This window comes from Salvelinus alpinus, chromosome 31 (genome assembly GCF_045679555.1).
Source record: "Salvelinus alpinus chromosome 31, SLU_Salpinus.1, whole genome shotgun sequence".
Lineage (NCBI taxonomy): Eukaryota > Metazoa > Chordata > Actinopteri > Salmoniformes > Salmonidae > Salvelinus > Salvelinus alpinus.
The window spans coordinates 38,279,321-38,300,859 of record NC_092116.1 but is presented as its reverse complement, the minus strand read 5'-3'; the positions used below and the strand labels follow the sequence as shown (position 1 = coordinate 38,300,859).

Genomic DNA, 21,539 nt, shown 5'->3' with positions numbered 1-21,539 from the left:
CCACTTAACAGTGTAAAGAAGGACCACCCAGTTTATAATGCAGGTTTCAGCACCACTTAACAGTGTAAAGAAGAACCACCCAGTTTATAATGCAGGTTTCAGCACCACTTAACAGTGTAAAGAAGAACCACCCAGTTTATAATGCAGGTTTCAGCACCACTTAACAGTGTAAAGAAGGACCACCCAGTTTATAATGCAGGTTTCAGCACCACTTAACAGTGTAAAGAAGGACCACCCAGTTTATAATGCAGGTTTCAGCACCACTTAACAGTGTAAAGAAGAACCACCCAGTTTATAATGCAGGTTTCAGCACCACTTAACAGTGTAAAGAAGAACCACCCAGTTTATAATGCAGGTTTCAGCACCACTTAACAGTGTAAAGAAGAACCAGATTATCTGAATGTCAAGGTTTGTCATATTCTCACCTGTCACAGTCATCCAGCTCTCTGGTGATTCTCCTTCAGAGTTGGTACACTTGTAGAGTCCTTCATCTGACTTGGATACTGCAGGGATGGTCATCTCTCCTGTAGTCTCAGTCCTGATGAGGGATCCATCTTTGTAGAAATCAGCTGTGAGATTAGAGGGAGTTCCCTGATATCTGCAGCGCAGAGTCACAGAATCTCCCTCAGTCACAGGAAGGGCAGGACTCTCCAGGATCACAGCTCCATCTGTATATAATATAAAAACATCATATATTAACAGGTCTCTCCAGGATCACAGCACCAGCTGTATATAATATATAAACAGGTCTCTCCAGGATCACAGCTCCAGCTGTATATAATATATAAACAGGTCTCTCCAGGATCACAGCTCCAGCTGTATATAATATATAAACATCATATATAAACAGGTCTCTCCAGGATCACAGCTCCATCTGTATATAATATATAAACATCATATATAAACATAACATCAGCTGTCTGAAACCAGATGAACCACTAAACACTATAATGTTAGTAGATGGTGTTTGTGGACATACCATGTACTGTTATGTTGACAGCATTGCTGTGTTCTCCAGACCCAGACTCACACCAGTACACTCCACTGTCTGATGGTATTAGTGACATGCTGCATGAAGACCCTTGTTGTTTTCCCCATTTTCTTCCACAATCTGAATGCTCCCCAGAGACTGTGCTCCTCACCACTCTCCATCCAGCAGAGTTCCCCTGAACCTCACAGCTCAGAGAGACAGACTCTAATTTAAAGAACTGAGATCTGTCAGGACTGACAATCAGAGAGGCTGGAGGAGAGAGAGAAGGTGCGAGAGAGAGAGAAAGTAAATTATTAAATATAGGCACTCAAGAGCAGTAAAGCCTGTATTGGAACAGAGATGCTGAAACACAGCAGAGAGAGGCTATTCTCTAGCTGTTTAACCTAATGATGAGGGTAGGATACTATCCTGAGATCTGGAGACAAGGCTTTATATTCTAACAGAGATACTGAAACACAGCAGAGAGAGGCTATTCTCTAGCTGTTTAACCTGGTGATGAGGGTAGGATACTATCCTGAGACAAGGCTTTATATTCTAACAGAGATACTGAAACACAGCAGAGAGGCTATTCTCTAGGTAGGGTTAGTGTAGGGTAGGTAGGGTTAGTGTAGGGGTAGATAGAGTTAGTGTAGGGGTAGGTAGGGTTAGTGTAGGGGTAGTGGGGTTAGTGTAGGGGTAGGTAGGGTTAGTGTAGGGTAGGTAGGGTTAGTGTAGGGGTAGGTAGGGTTAGTGTAGGGGTAGGTAGGGTTAGTGTATGGGTAGGTAGGGTTAGTGTAGGGGTAGGTAGGGTTAGTGTAGGGTAGGTAGGGTTAATGTAGGGGTAGGTGGGGTTAGTGTAGGAGTAGGTGGGGTTAGTGTAGGGTAGGTGGGGTTAGTGTAGGGTAGGTGGGGTTAGTGTAGGGTAGGTAGGGTTAGTATAGGGGTAGGTAGGGTTAGTGTAGGGTAGGTAGGGTTAATGTAGGGGTAGGTAGGGTTACTGTAGGGGTAGGTAGGGTTAGTGTAGGGTAGGTAGGGTTAATGTAGGGGTAGGTGGGGTTAGTGTAGGGTAGGTGGGGTTAGTGTAGGGTAGGTAGGGTTAGTATAGGGGTAGGTAGGGTTAGTGTAGGGTAGGTAGGGTTAGTGTAGGGGTAGGCTGGGTTAGTGTAGGGGTAGATAGAGTTAGTGTAGGGGTAGGTGGGGTTAGTGTAGGGGTAGGTAGGGTTAGTGTAGGGTAGGTACGGTTCGTGTAGGGTAGGTAGGGTTAGTGTAGGGGTAGGTAGGGTTAGTGTAGGGTAGGTAGGGTTAGTGTAGGGGTAGGTAGGGTTAGTGTAGGGTAGGTAGGGTTAATGTAGGGGTAGGTAGGGTTAGTGTAGGGGTAGGTAGGGTTAGTGTAGGGTAGGTAGGGTTAGTGTAGGGTAGGTAGGGTTAGTGTAGGGGTAGGTAGGGTTAGTGTGGGGTAGGTAGGGTTAGTGTGGGTAGGTAGTGTTAGTGTAGGGGTAGATAGAGTTAGTTTAAGGGTAGATAGGGTTAGTGTAGGGGTAGGTAGGGGTAGTGTAGGGGTAGGTAGGGTTAATGTAGGGGTAGGTAGGGTTAGTGTAGGGTAGATAGGGTTAGTGTAGGGGTAGGTAGGGTTAGTGTAGGGTAGGTAGGGTTAGTGTAGGGTAGGTAGGGTTAGTGTAGGGGTAGGTTGGGTTAGTGTAGGGTAGGTAGGGTTAGTGTAGGGTAGGTAGGGTTAGTATAGGGTAGGTAGGGTTAGAGTAGGATAGATAGGGTTAGTGTAGGGTAGGTAGGGTTAGTGTAGGGTAGGTAGGGTTTGTGTAGTTAGGGTTAGTGTGGAGTAGGTAGGGTTAGTGTAGGGTAGGTAGGGTTAGAGTAGGGTAGATAGGGTTAGTGTAGGGTAGGTAGGGTTAGTGTAGGGTAGGTAGGGTTAGTGTAGGGTAGGTAGGGTTATTGTAGGGTAGGTAGGGTTAGTGTAGGGGTAGGTAGGGTTAGTGTAGGGGTAGGTAGGGTTAGTGTAGGGGTAGGTAGGGTTAGTGTAGGGGTAGGTAGGGTTAGTGTAGGGGTAGGTAGGGTTAGTGTAGCGTAGGTAGGGTTAGTGTAGGGTAGGCAGGGTTAGTGTAGGAGTAGGTAGGGTTAGTGTAGGGGTAGGTAGGGTTAGTGTAGGGGTAGGTAGGGTTAGTGTAGCGTAGGTAGGGTTAGTGTGGTGTAGGTAGGGTTAGTGTAGGGGTAGGTAGGGTTAGTGTGGGGTAGGTAGGGTTAGTGTAGGGTAGGTAGGGTTAGTGTAGGGGTAGGTAGGGTTAGTGTAGGGTAGGTAGGGTTAGTGTAGGGGTAGGTAGGGTTAGTGTAGGGGTAGGTAGGGTTAGTGTAGGGGTAGGTAGAGTTAGTGTAGGGGTAGGTAGGGTTAGTGTAGGGTAGGTAGGGTTAGTGTAGGGGTAGATAGGGTTAGTGTAGGGTAGGTAGGGTTAGTGTAGGGGTAGGTAGGGTTAGTGTAGGGTAGGTAGGGTTAGTGTAGGGGTAGGTAGGGTTAGTGTAGGGTAGGTAGGGTTAGTGTAGGGGTAGTGTAGGGTTAGTGTAGGGGTAGGTAGGGTTAGTGTAGGGTAGATAGGGTTAGTGTAGGGTAGATAGGGTTAGTTTGGGGTAGGTAGGGTTAGTGTGGGGTAGGTAGGGTTAGTGTAGGGTAGGTAGGGTTAGTGTAGGGTAGGTAGGGTTAGTGTAGGGTAGGTAGGGTTAGTGTAGTGGTAGGTATGGTTAGTGTAGGGTAGGTAGGGTTAGTGTGGGGTAGGTAGGGTTAGTGTAGTGGTAGGTATGGTTAGTGTAGGGTAGGTAGGGTTAGTGTAGGGTAGGTAGGGTTAGTGTGGGGTAGGTAGGGTTAGTGTAGTGGTAGGTATGGTTAGTGTAGGGGTAGGTAGGGTTAGTGTAGGGGTAGGTAGGGTTAGTGTAGGGTAGGTAGGGTTAGTGTAGGGGTAGGTGGGGTTAGTGTAGGTTAGGTAGGGTTAGTATAGGGGTAGTGTAGGGTAGGTAGGGTTAGTGTGGGGTAGGTAGGGTTAGTGTAGGGGTAGGTAGGGTTAGTGTAGGGGTAGGTAGGGTTAGTGTAGGGTAGGTAGGGTTAGTGTGGGGTAGGTAGGGTTAGTGTAGGGTAGGTAGGGTTAGTGTAGGGGTAGGTAGGGTTAGTGTAGGGGTAGGTAGGGTTAGTGTAGGGTAGGTAGGGTTAGTGTAGGGTAGGTAGGGTTAGTGTAGGGTTGGTAGGGTTAGTGTAGGGTTGGTAGGGTTAGTGTAGGGTTGGTAAGGTTAGTGTGGTGTAGGTAGGGTTAGTGTAGGGTAGGTAGGGTTAGTGTAGGGTAGGTAGGGTTAGTGTAGGGTTGGTAGGGTTAGTGTAGGGTAGGTAGGGTTAGTGTGGGGTAGGTAGGGTTAGTGTAGAGTTGGTAGGGTTAGTGTAGGGTAGGTAGGGTTAGTGTGGTGTAGGTAGGGTTAGTGTAGGGTAGGTAGGGTTAGTGTAGGGTAGGTAGAGTTAGTGTAGGGTTGGTAGGGTTAGTGTAGGGTAGATAGGGTTAGTGTGGGGTAGGTAGGGTTAGTGTAGGGTAGGTAGGGTTAGTGTGGGGTAGGTAGGGTTAGTGTAGGGTTGGTAGGGTTAGTGTAGGGTAGGTAGGGTTAGTGTAGGGTTGGTAGGGTTAGTGTGGGGTAGGTAGGGTTAGTGTAGGGTAGGTAGGGTTAGTGTAGGGTAGGTAGGGTATGTGTAGGGTAGGTGGGTTAGTGTGGGGTAGGTAGGGTTAGTGTAGGGTTGGTAGGGTTAGTGTAGGGTTGGTAGGGTTAGTGTAGGGTAGGTAGGGTTAGTGTGGGTAGGTAGGGTTAGTGTGGGGTAGGTAGGGTTAGTGTAGGGGTAGGTAGGGTTAGTGTAGGGTAGGTAGGGTTAGTGTAGGGTAGGTAGGGTATGTGTAGGGTAGGTGGGTTAGTGTGGGGTAGGTAGGGTTAGTGTAGGGTTGGTAGGGTTAGTGTAGGGTTGGTAGGGTTAGTGTAGGGTAGGTAGGGTTAGTGTGGGTAGGTAGGGTTAGTGTGGGGTAGGTAGGGTTAGTGTAGGGTTGGTAGGGTTAGTGTAGGGTTGGTAGGGTTAGTGTGGGGTAGGTAGGGTTAGTGTGGGGTAGGTAGGGTTAGTGTGGGGTAGGTAGGGTTAGTGTAGGGTAGGTAGGGTTAGTGAAGGTTAGGTAGGGTTAGTGTGGGGTAGGTAGGGTTAGTGTGGGGTAGGTAGGGTTAGTGTGGGGTAGGTAGGGTTAGTGTGGGGTAGGTAGGGTTAGTGTGGGGTAGGTAGGAGAGTAGAATAAGGACTGCAGACTGACATCATGTCAAAACCAATGAAGAGACCAGGAAGAAATGTTACTATTATAGAACAGGTGATGAATAAATGTTACTATTATAGAACAGGTGATGAATATAGAGAAATGTTACTATTATAGAACAGGTGATGAATATAGAGAAATGTTACTATTATAGAACAGGTGATGAATATAGAGAAATGTTACTATTATAGTACAGGTGATGAATATAGAGACATGTACTCACCTCCACCTTGTCCGAGGCTACAGTATACCAGTGTACTCAACAGCACTGAAACACACAGAGAGAACTATCACTATGGTACATGATGTAAACACTGAAACACACAGAAAGAACTACCACTATGGTACATGATGTAAACACTGAAACACACAGAGAGAACTATCACTATGGTACATGATGTAAACACTGAAACACACAGAGAGAACTATCACTATGGTACATGATGTAAACACTGAAACACACAGAGAGAACTATCACTATGGTACATGATGTGACATGGACAACACTGGAGATGGTGCTGGAGGGAGACATGGACAACACTGGAGATGGTGCTGGAGGGAGACAAGGACAACACTGGAGATGGTGCTGGAGGGAGACATGGACAACACTGGAGATGGTGATGGGTAGAGACATGGACAACACTGGAGATGGTGATGGAGAGAGACATGGACAACACTGGAGAGGGTGCTGGAGAAAGACATGGACAACACTGGAGATGGTGATGGAGAGAGACACGGACAACCCTGGAGATGGTGATGGAGAGAGACACGGACAACCCTGGAGATGGTGATGGAGAGAGACATGGACAACACTGGAGATGGTGATGGAGAGAGACATGGACAACACTGGAGATGGTGATGGAGAGAGACACGGACAACCCTGGAGATGGTGATGGAGAGAGACACGGACAACCCTGGAGATGGTGATGGAGAGAGACATGGACAACACTGGAGATGGTGATGGAGAGAGACATGGACAACACTGGAGATGGTGATGGAGAGAGACATGGACAACACTGGAGATGGTGATGGAGAGAGACATGGACAACACTGGAGATGGTGATGGAGAGAGACATGGACAACACTGGAGATGGTGATGGAGAGAGACATGGACAACACTGGAGATGGTGATGGGCAGAGACATGGACAACACTGGAGATGGTGCTGGAGAGAGACATGGACAACACTGGAGAGGGTGCTGGAGGGAGACATGGACAACACTGGAGAGGGTGCTGGAGGGAGACATGGACAACACTGGATATGGTGATGGGTAGAGACATGGACAACACTGGAGATGGTGCTGGAGAGAGACATGGACAACACTGGAGAGGGTGCTGGAGGGAGACATGGACAACACTGTAGATGGTGATGGAGAGAGACATGGACAACACTGGAGATGGTGATGGAGAGAGACATGGACAACACTGGGGATGGTGATGGAGAGAGACACGGACAACCCTGGGGATGGTGCTGGAGAGACATGGACAACACTGGGGATGGTGCTGGAGAGATATGGACAACACTGGAGATGGTGATGGAGAGAGACATGAACAACACTGGAGATGGTGCTGGAGAGAGACATGGACAACACTGGAGATGGTGATGGAGAGAGACATGGACAACACTGGAGATGGTGATAGGTAGAGACATGGACAACACTGGAGATGGTGCTGGAGAGACATGGACAACACTGGGGATGGTGCTGGAGAGATATGGACAACACTGGAGATGGTGATGGAGAGAGACATGAACAACACTGGAGATGGTGCTGGAGAGAGACATGGACAACACTGGAGATGGTGATGGAGAGAGACATGGACAACACTGGAGATGGTGATAGGTAGAGACATGGACAACACTGGAGATGGTGATGGGCAGAGACATGGACAACACTGGAGATGGTGATGGAGAGACATGGACAACACTGGAGATGGTGCTGGAGAGACATGGACAACACTGGAGATGGTGATGGGTAGAGACATGGACAACACTGGAGATGGTGCTGGAGAGAGACATGGACAACACTGGAGATGGTGCTGGAGAGACATGGACAACACTGGAGATGGTGATGGAGAGACATGGACAACACTGGAGATGGTGCTGGAGAGACATGGACAACAATGGAGATGGTGCTGGAGAGAGACATGGACAACACTGGAGATGTTGAAGGAGAGAGACATGGACAACACTGGAGATGGTGCTGGGTAGAGACATGGACAACACTGGAGAGGGTGATGGAGAGAGACATGGACAACACTGGAGATGGTGCTGGGTAGAGACATGGACAACACTGGAGAGGGTGATGGGTAGAGACATGGACAACACTGGAGATGGTGCTGGGTAGAGACATGGACAACACTGGAGATGGTGCTGGAGAGACATGGACAACAATGGAGATGGTGCTGGGTAGAGACATGGACAACACTGGAGATGGTGATGGAGAGAGACATGGACAACACTGGGGATGGTGCTGGAGAGACATGGACAACACTGGAGATGGTGCTGGAGAGAGACATGGACAACACTGGAGATGGTGATGGGTAGAGACATGGACAACACTGGACATGGTGATGGAGAGAGACATGGACAACACTGGAGATGGTGCTGGAGAGAGACATGGACAACACTGGAGATGGTGATGAGAGAGACATGGACAACACTGGAGATGGTGCTGGAGAGAGACATGGACAACACTGGAGATGGTGATGGAGAGAGACACGGACAACCCTGGAGATGGTGATGGAGAGAGACATGGACAACACTGGACATGGTGATGGAGAGAGACATGGACAACACTGGAGATGGTGATGGGCAGAGACATGGACAACACTGGAGATGGTGATGGGCAGAGACATGGACAACACTGGAGATGGTGATGGGCAGAGACATGGACAACACTGGAGATGGTGCTGGAGAGAGACATGGACAACACTGGAGAGGGTGCTGGAGAGAGACATGGACAACACTGGAGATGGTGCTGGAGAGAGACATGGACAACACTGGAGATGGTGATGGAGAGAGACATGGACAACACTGGAGATGGTGATGGAGAGACATGGACAACACTGGGATGCTGTAGATGGTGATGGGAGATGGACCTGCAGTTGGAGGAAGATTGAATAAACCCTCAGTGCCTTCCGTTCTACTAGCTAACATGCAATCATTGGAAAATAAAATTGACGACCTACGAGGAAGATTAAACTACCAATGGGACATTAAAAACAGTCATATCTTCTGCTTCACTGAGTCGTGGCTGAACGACGACATTATCAACATACAGCTAGCTGGTTATACGCAGCGGCGTCTGGTAAGACAAGGGGGGGCGGACTATGTATTTTTGTAAATAACAGCTGGTGCACGATATCTAAGGAAGTCTCAAGGTTTTGCTCGCCTGAGGTAGAGTATCTCATGATAAGCTGTAGACCACACTATCTACCTAGAGAGTTTTCATCTGTATTCTTCTTAGCTGTCTTCATACCGACACAGACCGATGCTGGCACTAACACCGCACTCAATGAGCTGTATACCGCTATAAGCAAACAAGAATACGCTCATCCAGAGGCGACACTGACACCGGGGACTTTAACGCAGGGAAACTTAAATCTGTTTTACCAAATTTCTATCACCAGGTCAAATGTGCAACCAGAGGGAAAAAAACTCTAGACCACCTTTATTCCACACACAGAGGAATAAAGCTCTCCCTCACTCTCCATTTTGCAAATCTGACCATAATTCTATCCTCCTGATTCCTGCTTACAAGCAAAAAAATAAATCAGGAAGCACCAGTGACAAGGTCAATAAAGAAGTGGTCAGATGAAGCAGATGCTAAGATACAGGACTGTTTTGCTAGCACAGACTGGAAAATGTTCCGTGACTCTTCCGAATGCATTGAGGAGTACACCACATCAGTCATTGGCTTCATCAATAAGTGCATCAATGATGTCGTCCCCACAGTGACCGTACGCACTTAACCCAACCAGAAGTCATGGATTACAGGCAACATCCACACTGAGCTAAAGGCTAGACCTGCCGCTTTCAAGGAGCGAGACTCTAACCTGGAATCATATAAGAAATCCCGCTCTACCCTCCGACGAACCATCAAACAAGCAACGCGTCAATACAGGACTAAGATTGAATCTGTACTACACCATCTCCTACGCTAGTAGGATGTGACAGGGCTTGCAAACCATTACAGACTACAAAGGGAAGCACACCCGAGAGCTACAGACCCGTAGCACTCACGTCTGTAGCCATGGAGCGCTTTGAAAGGCTGGTGGCTCACATCAACACCATTATCCCAGAAACGCTAGACCCACTCCAATTTCCATACCGCCCTAACAGATCCAAAGATGATGCAATATCTATTGCACTCCACACTGCCCTTTGCCACCTGGACAAAAGGAACACCTATGTGAGAATACTATTCCATGACTACAGCTCAGCGTTCAACACCATAGTGCCCTCAAAGCTCATCAATAAGCTAAGGATCCTGGGACTAAACACCTCCCTCTGCAACTGAATCCTGGACCTGATGGCCCGCCCCCAGGTGGTAAGGGAAAGTAACAACACATCCGCCACGCTGATCCTCAACACTGGAGCTCCCCAGGGGTGCGTGCTCAGTCCCCTCCTCTACTCCTTCCCTGTTCACTCATGACCGCACAGCCAGGCACAACTGCAACACCAACATTATGTTTGCCGATGACACAACAGTGGTAGGCCTGATCACTGACAACAACGAGACATCCTAGGGAGGAGGTCAGAGACCTGAACGTGTGGTGCCAGGACAAAAAAACTCTCCCTCAATGTGATCAAGACAAAGGAGATGATTGTGGACTACAGGAAAAAGAGGACTGAGCACGCTCCCATTCTCATCGAAGGAGCCGCTTGAGAGCTTCAAGTTCCTTGGTGTCCACATCACCAACAAACTAGAATTGTCCAAGCACACCAAGACAGTCGTGAAGAGGACATGACAAAGCCTATTCCCCCTCAGGTGGCTGAAAAGATTTGGCATGGGTCCTCAGATCCTCAAAAGGTTCTACAGTTGCACCATCAAGAGCATCCTGACTGGCTGCATCACTGCCTGGTATGGCAACTGCTTGGCCTCCGACCGCAAGGCACTACAGATGGTAGTGCGTACGGCCAAGTACATCACTGGGGCCAAGCTTCCTTCCATCCAGGACCTCTATACCAGGCGGTGTCAGAGGAAGGCCCTAAAAATGTCAAAGACTCGAGCTACCCTAGTCATAGACTGTTCTCTCTGCTACCGCACGGCAAGTGGTACCGGAGCGCCAAGTCTAGGTCCAAGAGGCTTCTAAACAGCTTCTACCCCAAGCCAAAAGACTCCTGAACATCTAATCAAATGGCTACCCAGACTATTTGCATTGCCAAACCCCTCTTCTACGCTGCTGCTACTCTGTTATTATCTATAAATAGTCACTTTAATAACTCTACATGTACATATTACCTCAATTACCTCAACTAACTGGTGCTCCCGCACATTGACTCTGTACCGGTACCCCCTGTATATAGCCTCCACATTGACTCTGTACCGGTACCCCATGTATATAGTCTCGCTATTGTTATTTTAACTGCTGCTCTTTAATTGTTCCTTTTGTTTCTTATTATTATTAGTATTTTTTTTAAATGCATTGTTGGTTAAGGGCTTGAAATTCATTATTTCTGTGTAAAGTCTTCACCTGTTGTATTCGGAGCATGTGAAAAATACAATTTGATTTGACTTGAAGCATGGTGGTGGCAGCTTCATGTGACTAATACAATTTGATTTGTTTTGAAGCATGGTGGTGGCAGCATCATGTGACTAATACAATTTAATTTGTCTTGAAGCATGGTGGTGGCAGCATCATGTGACTAATACAATTTGATTTGTCTTGAAGCATGGTGGTGGCAGCATCATGTGACTAATAACATTTTATTTGTCTTGAAGCATGGTGGTGGCAGCATCATGTGACTAATAACATTTTATTTGTCTTGAAGCATGGTGGTGGCAGCATCATGTGAATAATACAATTTGATTTGTCTTGAAGCATGGTGGTGGCAGCATCATGTGACTAATACAGTTTGATTTGTCTTGAAGCATGGTGGTGGAAGCATCATGTGAAAAATACAATTTGATTTGTCTTGAAGCATGGTGGTGGCAGCATCATGTGACTAATACAGTTTGATTTGTCTTGAAGCATGGTGGTGGAAGCATCATGTGACCAATAACATTTTATTTGTCTTGAAGCATGGTGGTGGCAGCATCATGTGACTAATAACATTTGATTTGAATTAAAAACATGTGTTTTGTCATACCTGTGGTATACCATGGCTTCCAGCCAATCAGCATTGATGGCTGGAACCACCCAGTTTATAATGCAGGTTTCAGCACCACTTAACAGTGTAAAGAAGAACCACCCAGTTTATAATGCAGGTTTCAGCACCACTTAACAGTGTAAAGAAGAACCACCCAGTTTATAATGCAGGTTTCAGCACCACTTAACAGTGTAAAGAAGAACCACCCAGTTTATAATGCAGGTTTCAGCACCACTTAACAGTGTAAAGAAGAACCACCCAGTTTATAATGCAGGTTTCAGCACCTCTTAACAGTGTAAAGAAGAACCACCCAGTTTATAATGCAGGTTTCAGCACCACTTAACAGTGTAAAGAAGGACCACCCAGTTTATAATGCAGGTTTCAGCACCACTTAACAGTGTAAAGAAGAACCACCCAGTTTATAATGCAGGTTTCAGCACCTCTTAACAGTGTAAAGAAGAACCACCCAGTTTATAATGCAGGTTTCAGCACCACTTAACAGTGTAAAGAAGAACCACCCAGTTTATAATGCAGGTTTCAGCACCACTTAACAGTGTAAAGAAGGACCACCCAGTTTATAATGCAGGTTTCAGCACCTCTTAACAGTGTAAAGAAGAACCACCCAGTTTATAATGCAGGTTTCAGCACCACTTAACAGTGTAAAGAAGGACCACCCAGTTTATAATGCAGGTTTCAGCACCACTTAACAGTGTAAAGAAGGACCACCCAGTTTATAATGCAGGTTTCAGCACCACTTAACAGTGTAAAGAAGAACCACCCAGTTTATAATGCAGGTTTCAGCACCACTTAACAGTGTAAAGAAGAACCACCCAGTTTATAATGCAGGTTTCAGCACCACTTAACAGTGTAAAGAAGAACCACCCAGTTTATAATGCAGGTTTCAGCACCACTTAACAGTGTAAAGAAGAACCACCCAGTTTATAATGCAGGTTTCAGCACCACTTAACAGTGTAAAGAAGAACCACCCAGTTTATAATGCAGGTTTCAGCACCTCTTAACAGTGTAAAGAAGAACCACCCAGTTTATAATGCAGGTTTCAGCACCACTTAACAGTGTAAAGAAGAACCACCCAGTTTATAATGCAGGTTTCAGCACCACTTAACAGTGTAAAGAACCACCCAGTTTATAATGCAGGTTTCAGCACCTCTTAACAGTGTAAAGAACCACCCAGTTTATAATGCAGGTTTCAGCACCACTTAACAGTGTAAAGAACCACCCAGTTTATAATGCAGGTTTCAGCACCTCTTAACAGTGTAAAGAAGAACCACCCAGTTTATAATGCAGGTTTCAGCACCACTTAACAGTGTAAAGAAGAACCAGATAATCTGAATGTCAAGGTTTCTCATATTCTCACCTGTCACTGTCATCCAGCTCTCTGGTGATTCTCCTTCAGAGTTGTTACACTTGTAGAGTCCTTCATCTGACTTGGATACTGCAGGGATGGTCATCTCTCCTGTAGTCTCATTCCTGATGAGGGATCCATCTTTGTAGAAATCAGCTGTGAGGTTAGAGGGAGTTCCCTGATATCTGCAGCGCAGAGTCACAGAATCTCCCCCAGTCACAGGAAGGGGAGGGCTCTCCAGGATCACATCTCCAGCTGTATATAATATATAAACATCATATATAAACAGGCCTCTCCAGGATCACAGCTCCAGCTGTATATAATATATAAACAGGTCTCTCCAGGATCACAGCTCCAGCTGTATATAATATATAAACATCATATATAAACAGGTCTCTCCAGGATCACAGCTCCAGCTGTATATAATATATTAACATCATATATAAACAGGTCTCTCCAGGATCACAGCTCCAGCTGTATATAATATATTAACATCATATATAAACAGGTCTCTCCAGGATCACAGCTCCAGCTGTATATAATATATAAACATCATATATAAACAGGTCTCTCCAGGATCACAGCTCCAGCTGTATATAATATATTAACATCATATATAAACAGGTCTCTCCAGGATCACAGCTCCAGCTGTATATAATATATAAACATCATATATAAACAGGTCTCTCCAGGATCACAGCTCCATCTGTATATAATATATAAACAGGTCTCTCCAGGATCACAGCACCATCTGTATATAATATATAAACATCATATATAAACATAACATCAGCTATCTGAAACCAGATGAACCACTAAACACTATAATGTTAGTAGATGGTGTTTGTGTACATACCATGTCCTGTGATGTTGACAGCATTGCTGTGTTCTCCAGGCCCAGACTCACACCAGTACACTCCACTGTCTGATGGTGTTAGTGTCACGGTGCATGAAGACCCTTGTTGTTTTCCCCAGTCAGTAGTACACTCTGAAAGGATTCCTCTCAATGTGTTCCTCACCACTCTCCATCCAGCAGAGTTCCCCTGAACCTCACAGCTCAGAGAGACAGACTCAAATTCAAAGAACTGAGATCTGTCAGGACTGACACTCAGAGAGGCTGTAAGAGAGAGAACTGAGAGAGAGAGAGAGAGAGGGAGAGAGAGAGAGAGAGAGAGAGAGAGGAAGTTAGGGAGGAAGGTAGAGAGGAGAGAGAGAAGATCATGAGAAGAAGAGCTACGTTTAGCATAAAAATAAATGCTTTGTCATATCCGTGGTATACGTTTCTCATATACCATGGCTTCCAGCCAATCAGCATTCAGGACTGGAACCACCCAGTTTATAATGCAGGTTTCAGCACCACTTAACAGTGTAAAGAAGAACCACCCAGTTTATAATGCAGGTTTCAGCACCACTTAACAGTGTAAAGAAGAACCACCCAGTTTATAATGCAGGTTTCAGCACCACTTAACAGTGTAAAGAAGAACCACCCAGTTTATAATGCAGGTTTCAGCACCACTTAACAGTGTAAAGAAGAACCACCCAGTTTATAATGCAGGTTTCAGCACCACTTAACAGTGTAAAGAAGAACCACCCAGTTTATAATGCAGGTTTCAGCACCACTTAACAGTGTAAAGAAGAACCACCCAGTGTATAATGCAGGTTTCAGCACCACTTAACAGTGTAAAGAAGAACCACCCAGTGTATAATGCAGGTTTCAGCACCACTTAAACTTCTTTGGGATAGGGGGGGCGCTGTTTTCACTTTGGGAAAAAATCGTGCCCAATTTAAACGGCCTCGTACTCTATTCTAGATCGTACAATATGCATATTATTATTAATATTGGATAGAAAACACTCTCAAGTTTCTAAAACCGTTTGAATTATATCTGTGAGTAAAACAGAACTCATTTTGCAGCAAACTTCCTTTCAGGAAGTGAAAAATCTGAAATCGAGGCTCTGTTCCAGGGCCTTCCTATTAATTTGTTTGAAATCTATGGATATACATGCACTTCATACGCCTTCCACTAGATGTCAACAGGCAGTGAGAGGTGAAATGGGGTGTCTAGCTAGATCTGAGGTCGAATAACAGCTCTTGGAATGACGTAACCACTATTTCCTTTGTTCAGCAAGGCGCGGGAAGGAACCCTGGATTGCCTTCTGAAAAGCTTTCGTTATAGACGGCTAATATCTCCGGCTTTGATTTTATTTGATACATGTGATAATATCATCGTAAAGTATGTTTTTTCAATATAGTTTTATCAGATTATTGAAAGTTTATCGGGAGTTTTGGCGTTTTCCGTTCTCTGCGTTTGGTGAAGATGGACAGCTTCGCGCCACCTGGCTAGCTAAGGTTGCTAATTCGACAGGAGAAAAGGACATTCTAAAACCAAACAACGATTGTTCTGGACAAAGGACCCCTTGCACAAGATTCTGATGGAAGCTCAGCAAAAGTAGGAACCATTTATGATGTTATTTCGTATTTCTGTGGAAAATGTTTAGTACTATTTTCCGCCCTCATTGCAGGCGCTGTCTCGCTATAACGTAAGCTGTATGTCGTACTAAAGTTATTTTTAGAATTCTAACACGGCGATTGCATTAAGAACTAGTGTATCTTTCATTTGCTGTACAACATGAATTTTTTAGTAAAGTTCATGATGAGTTATTTGGTCAGATTAGGTGAGTGTCATAAATATATCCAGAGATTCTGGGAAAAAGTTGCTACTTTTTCACAATGTATAACCACGGATTTCAGCTCTAAATATGCAAATTTTCGAACAAAACATAAGTGTATTGTATAACCTGATGTTATAGGACTGTCATCTGATGAAGTTTGTCAAGGTTAGTGAAAAATTATATATCTTTTGCTGTTTTTTTGCGATCGCTAACTTTTCCTGCTGATAAATGGGTTGTGTTTTTGGCTATTGTGGTAAGCTAATATAATGCTATATTGTGTTTTCGCTGTAAAACACTTGAAATATTGTCTGGATTCACAAGATGTTTATCTTTCATTTGCTGTACACCATGCATTTTTCATAAATGTTTTATGATGAGTATTTAGGTATTTCACGTAGGTCTCTGTAATTGTTCTAGCTGCTTTGGTGATATTTGTGATTGTAGCTGCAATGTAAAACTATGATTTATACCTGAAATATGCACATTTTTAGAACAAAACATAGATTTATTGTATAACATGTTATAAGACTGTCATCTGATGAAGTTGTTTCTTGGTTAGTGACTAATTCTATCTCTATTTGGTGGTTTTGTGCAAGCTACCTGTGCTGTGAAAGAAATGTCTGTGCTTTTTTGTATTTGGTGGTGAGCTAACATAAATATACGTGGTGTTTTCGCTGTAAAACATTTAAAAAATCGGACATGTTGGCTGGATTCACAAGATGTTTATCTTTCATTTGCTGTATTGGACTTGTTAATGTGTGAAAGTTAAATATTTCTACAAAATATTTTTTGAATTTCGCGCGCTGCCTTTTCAGTGGAATGTGGCGGGGGTTCCGCTAGCGGAACCCAGGGGCGAGAAAGGTTAACAGTGTAAAGAAGAACCACCCAGTTTATAATGCAGGTTTCAGCACCACTTAACAGTGTAAAGAAGAACCACCCAGTTTATAATGCAGGTTTCAGCACCTCTTAACAGTGTAAAGAAGAACCACCCAGTTTATAATGCAGGTTTCAACACCACTTAACAGTTTAAAGAAGAACCAGATAATCTGAATGTCAAGGTTTCTCATATTCTCACCTGTCACAGTCATCCAGCTCTCTGGTGATTCTCCTTCAGAGTTGGTACACTTGTAGAGTCCTTCATCTGACTTGGATACTGCAGGGATGGTCATCTCTCCTGTAGTCTCAGTCCTGATGAGGGATCCATCTTTGTAGAAATCAGCTGTGAGGTGAGAGGGAGTTCCCTGATATCTGCAGCGCAGAGTCACAGAATCTCTCTCAGTCACAGGAAGGGCAGGGCTCTCCAGGATCACAGCTCCATCTGTATATAATATATAAACATCATATATAAACAGGACTCTCCAGGATCACAGCTCCATCTGTATATAATATATAAACATCATATATAAACAGGTCTCTCCAGGATCACAGCTCCAGCTGTATATAATATATAAACAGGTCTCTCCAGGATCACAGCTCCATCTGTATATAACATATAAACATCATATATAAACAGGTCTCTCCAGGATCACAGCTCCAGCTGTATATAATATATAAACATCATATATAAACAGGTCTCTCCAGGATCACAGCTCCATCTGTATATAATATATAAACAGGTCTCTCCAGGATCACAGCTCCAGCTGTATATAATATATAAACATCATATATAAACAGGTCTCTCCAGGATCACAGCTCCATCTGTATATAATATATAAACATCATATATAAACAGGTCTCTCCAGGATCACAGCTCCAGCTGTATAAAATATATAAACATCATAGTGTGTGGGGTAGGTAGGGTTAGTGTAGGGTAGGTAGGGTTAGTGTGGGGTAGGTAGGGTTAGTGTAGAGTTGGTAGGGTTAGTGTAGGGTAGGTAGGGTTAGTGTGGTGTAGGTAGGGTTAGTGTAGGGTAGGTAGGGTTAGTGTAGGGTAGGTAGAGTTAGTGTAGGGTTGGTAGGGTTAGTGTAGGGTAGATAGGGTTAGTGTGGGGTAGGTAGGGTTAGTGTAGGGTAGGTAGGGTTAGTGTGGGGTAGGTAGGGTTAGTGTAGGGTTGGTAGGGTTAGTGTAGGGTAGGTAGGGTTAGTGTAGGGTTGGTAGGGTTAGTGTGGGGTAGGTAGGGTTAGTGTAGGGTAGGTAGGGTTAGTGTAGGGTAGGTAGGGTATGTGTAGGGTAGGTGGGTTAGTGTGGGGTAGGTAGGGTTAGTGTAGGGTTGGTAGGGTTAGTGTAGGGTTGGTAGGGTTAGTGTAGGGTAGGTAGGGTTAGTGTTGGTAGGTAGGGTTAGTGTGGGGTAGGTAGGGTTAGTGTAGGGGTAGGTAGGGTTAGTGTAGGGTAGGTAGGGTTAGTGTAGGGTAGGTAGGGTATGTGTAGGGTAGGTGGGTTAGTGTGGGGTAGGTAGGGTTAGTGTAGGGTTGGTAGGGTTAGTGTAGGGTTGGTAGGGTTAGTGTAGGGTAGGTAGGGTTAGTGTGGGTAGGTAGGGTTAGTGTGGGGTAGGTAGGGTTAGTGTAGGGTTGGTAGGGTTAGTGTAGGGTTGGTAGGGTTAGTGTGGGGTAGGTAGGGTTAGTGTGGGGTAGGTAGGGTTAGTGTGGGGTAGGTAGGGTTAGTGTAGGGTAGGTAGGGTTAGTGAAGGTTAGGTAGGGTTAGTGTGGGGTAGGTAGGGTTAGTGTGGGGTAGGTAGGGTTAGTGTGGGGTAGGTAGGGTTAGTGTGGGGTAGGTAGGGTTAGTGTGGGGTAGGTAGGAGAGTAGAATAAGGACTGCAGACTGACATCATGTCAAAACCAATGAAGAGACCAGGAAGAAATGTTACTATTATAGAACAGGTGATGAATAAATGTTACTATTATAGAACAGGTGATGAATATAGAGAAATGTTACTATTATAGAACAGGTGATGAATATAGAGAAATGTTACTATTATAGAACAGGTGATGAATATAGAGAAATGTTACTATTATAGTACAGGTGATGAATATAGAGACATGTACTCACCTCCACCTTGTCCGAGGCTACAGTATACCAGTGTACTCAACAGCACTGAAACACACAGAGAGAACTATCACTATGGTACATGATGTAAACACTGAAACACACAGAAAGAACTACCACTATGGTACATGATGTAAACACTGAAACACACAGAGAGAACTATCACTATGGTACATGATGTAAACACTGAAACACACAGAGAGAACTATCACTATGGTACATGATGTAAACACTGAAACACACAGAGAGAACTATCACTATGGTACATGATGTAAACACTGAAACACACAGAGAGAACTATCACTATGGTACATGATGTAAACACTGAAACACACAGAGAGAACTATCACTATGGTACATGATGTAAACACTGAAACACACAGAGAGAACTATCACTATTGTACATGATGTAAACACTGAAACACACAGAGAGCTATTACTATGGTACATGATGTAAACACTGAAACACACAGAGAGAACTATCACTATGGTACATGATGTAAACACTGAAACAAACAGAGAGAACTATCACTATGGTACATGATGTAAACACTGAAACACACAGAGAGAGCTATCACTATGGTACATGATGTAAACACTGAAACACACAGAGAGAACTATCACTATGGTACATGATGTAAACACTGAAACACACAGTGAGAACTATCACTATGGTACATGATGTAAACATGTAATCCAACACGTCCCCTATGTTGGCCTTCCACATCTACTGTAGAAATTGTTTTTTGCTCTACGATCCCCAAAAGTGTCACAGGACTCATCTGAAGGTAACCCATACAAATGAATGGTAGTATGGAGATATATATAGATATTTGTAACGGGTGTCTAGATCTTCCTCCTCCTCGGACGAGGAGAGGAGAGAAGGATCGGAGGACCAAAATGCAGCGGGTTGTGAATACATAATGAATTTATTGACAAGACGAAAACGAACACGAACTACACTTGAAATGATACAAAATAACAAACGACGTAGACTGACCTAAACATGAGAACTTACATAGACACGAAGAACGCACGAACAGGAGCAGACTACATACAAACCGAAACAGTCCCGTGTGGTGCGACATACACAGACACGGAAGACAATCAACCACAAACAAACAGTGTGAACAGCCAACCTATATATGGTTCTCAATCAGAGGAAAACGTCAAACACCTGTCTCTGATTGAGAACCATATAAGGCTAATTACAAGTGACCTAAACCTAGAAACACAAAACATAAAATGCCCACCCCAACTCACGCCCTGACCAACTAAACACGTACAAAAATAACATAAAACAGGTCAGGAACGTGACAATATTAACCCTTAATCTGATGGTAACCCATACAAATGAATGGTAGTATGGAGATATATATAGATATTAACCCATCTGAAGGTAACCCATACAAATGAATGGTAGTATGGAGATATATATAGATATTAAACCTTCGTCTGAAGGTAACCCATACAAATGAATGGTAGTATGGAGATATATATAGATATTAAACCTTCGTCTGAAGGTAACCCATACAAATGAATGGTAGTATGGAGATATATATAGATATTAAACCTTCGTCTGAAGGTAACCCATACAAATGAATGGTAGTATGGAGATATATATAGATATTAAACCTTCGTCTGAAGGTAACCCATACAAATGAATGGTAGTATGGAGATATATATAGATATTAAACCTTCGTCTGAAGGTAACCCATACAAATGAATGGTAGTATGGAGATATATAGAGATATTAAACCATCTGATGGTAACCCATACAAATGAATGGTAGTATGGAGATATATATCGATATTAACCCTTCATCTGAAGATAACCCATACACATGAATGGTAGTATGGAGATATATATAGATATTAACCCTTAATCTGATGGTAACCCATACAAATGAATGGTAGTATGGGGTCTGATACCATGGAGACAGCTAGTCTAACTGGGGTCTGATACCATGGAGACAGCTAGTCTAACTGGGGTCTGATACCATGTAGACAGCTAGTCTAACTGGGGTCTGATACCATGGAGACAGCTAGTCTAACTGGGGTCTGATACCATGGAGACAGCTAGTCTAACTGGGGTCTGATACCATGGAGACAGCTAGTCTAACTGGGGTCTGATACCATGGAGACAGCTAGTCTAACTGGGGTCTGATACCATGGAGACAGCTAGTCTAACTGGGGTCTGATACCATGGAGACAGCTAGTCTAACTGGGGTCTGAAACAATGGAGATAGCTAGTCTAACTGGGGTCTGATACCATGGAGATAGCTAGTCTGACTGGGGTCTGATACCATAGAGACAGCTAGTCTAACTGGAGTCTGACGCCATGGAGACAGCTAGTCTAACTGGGGTCTGATACCATGGAGACAGCTAGTCTAACTGGGGTCTGATACCATGGAGACAGCTAGTCTAACTGGGATCTGATACCATGGAGACAGCTAGTCTAACTGGGGTCTGATACCATGGAGATAGCTAGTCTAACTGGGGTCTGATACCATGGAGATAGCTAGTCTGACTGGGGTCTGATACCATGGAGACAGCTAGTCTAACTGGGGTCTGATACCATGGAGACAGCTAGTCTAACTGGGGTCTGATACCATGGAGACAGCTAGTCTAACTGGGGTCTGATACCATGGAGACAGCTAGTCTAACTGGGGTCTGATACCATGGAGACAGCTAGTCTAACTGGTGTCTGATGCCATGGAGACAGCTAGTCTAACTGAGGTCTGATACCATGGAGACAGCTAGTCTTACTGGGGTCTGATGCCATGGAGACAGCTAGTCTAACTGAGGTCTGATACCATGGAGACAGCTAGTCTAACTGAGGTCTGATACCATGGAGACAGCTAGTCTAACTGGGGTCTGATGCCATGGAGACAGCTAGTCTAACTGAG

At 44.6% G+C, this 21,539-nt stretch overlaps 2 protein-coding genes across 4 annotated transcripts in view; one reads left to right on the top strand and one right to left on the bottom strand.

Moving 5' to 3' along the window:
• The window catches only part of LOC139561635 (butyrophilin subfamily 3 member A2-like), a 1,433,431-nt gene that overhangs the window by 1,009,338 nt on the left and 402,554 nt on the right, over positions 1 to 21,539 (top strand). The window lies entirely within an intron of this gene.
• The window catches only part of LOC139561634 (sialoadhesin-like), a 185,909-nt gene that overhangs the window by 7,390 nt on the left and 156,980 nt on the right, over positions 1 to 21,539 (bottom strand). The window contains exons 6-7 of one of the 2 annotated variants that reach the window (XM_071378859.1): positions 13,833 to 14,108; positions 426 to 668 (exon numbers count right to left, since the gene is read on the bottom strand). The exons of the other annotated variant lie outside the window; for it this stretch is intronic. Of the exons in view, the coding sequence (XP_071234960.1) occupies positions 426 to 668; positions 13,833 to 14,108 (519 nt within the window). The remainder of the gene's footprint in view (positions 1 to 425; positions 669 to 13,832; positions 14,109 to 21,539) is intronic. 2 annotated transcript variants of the gene reach the window in all.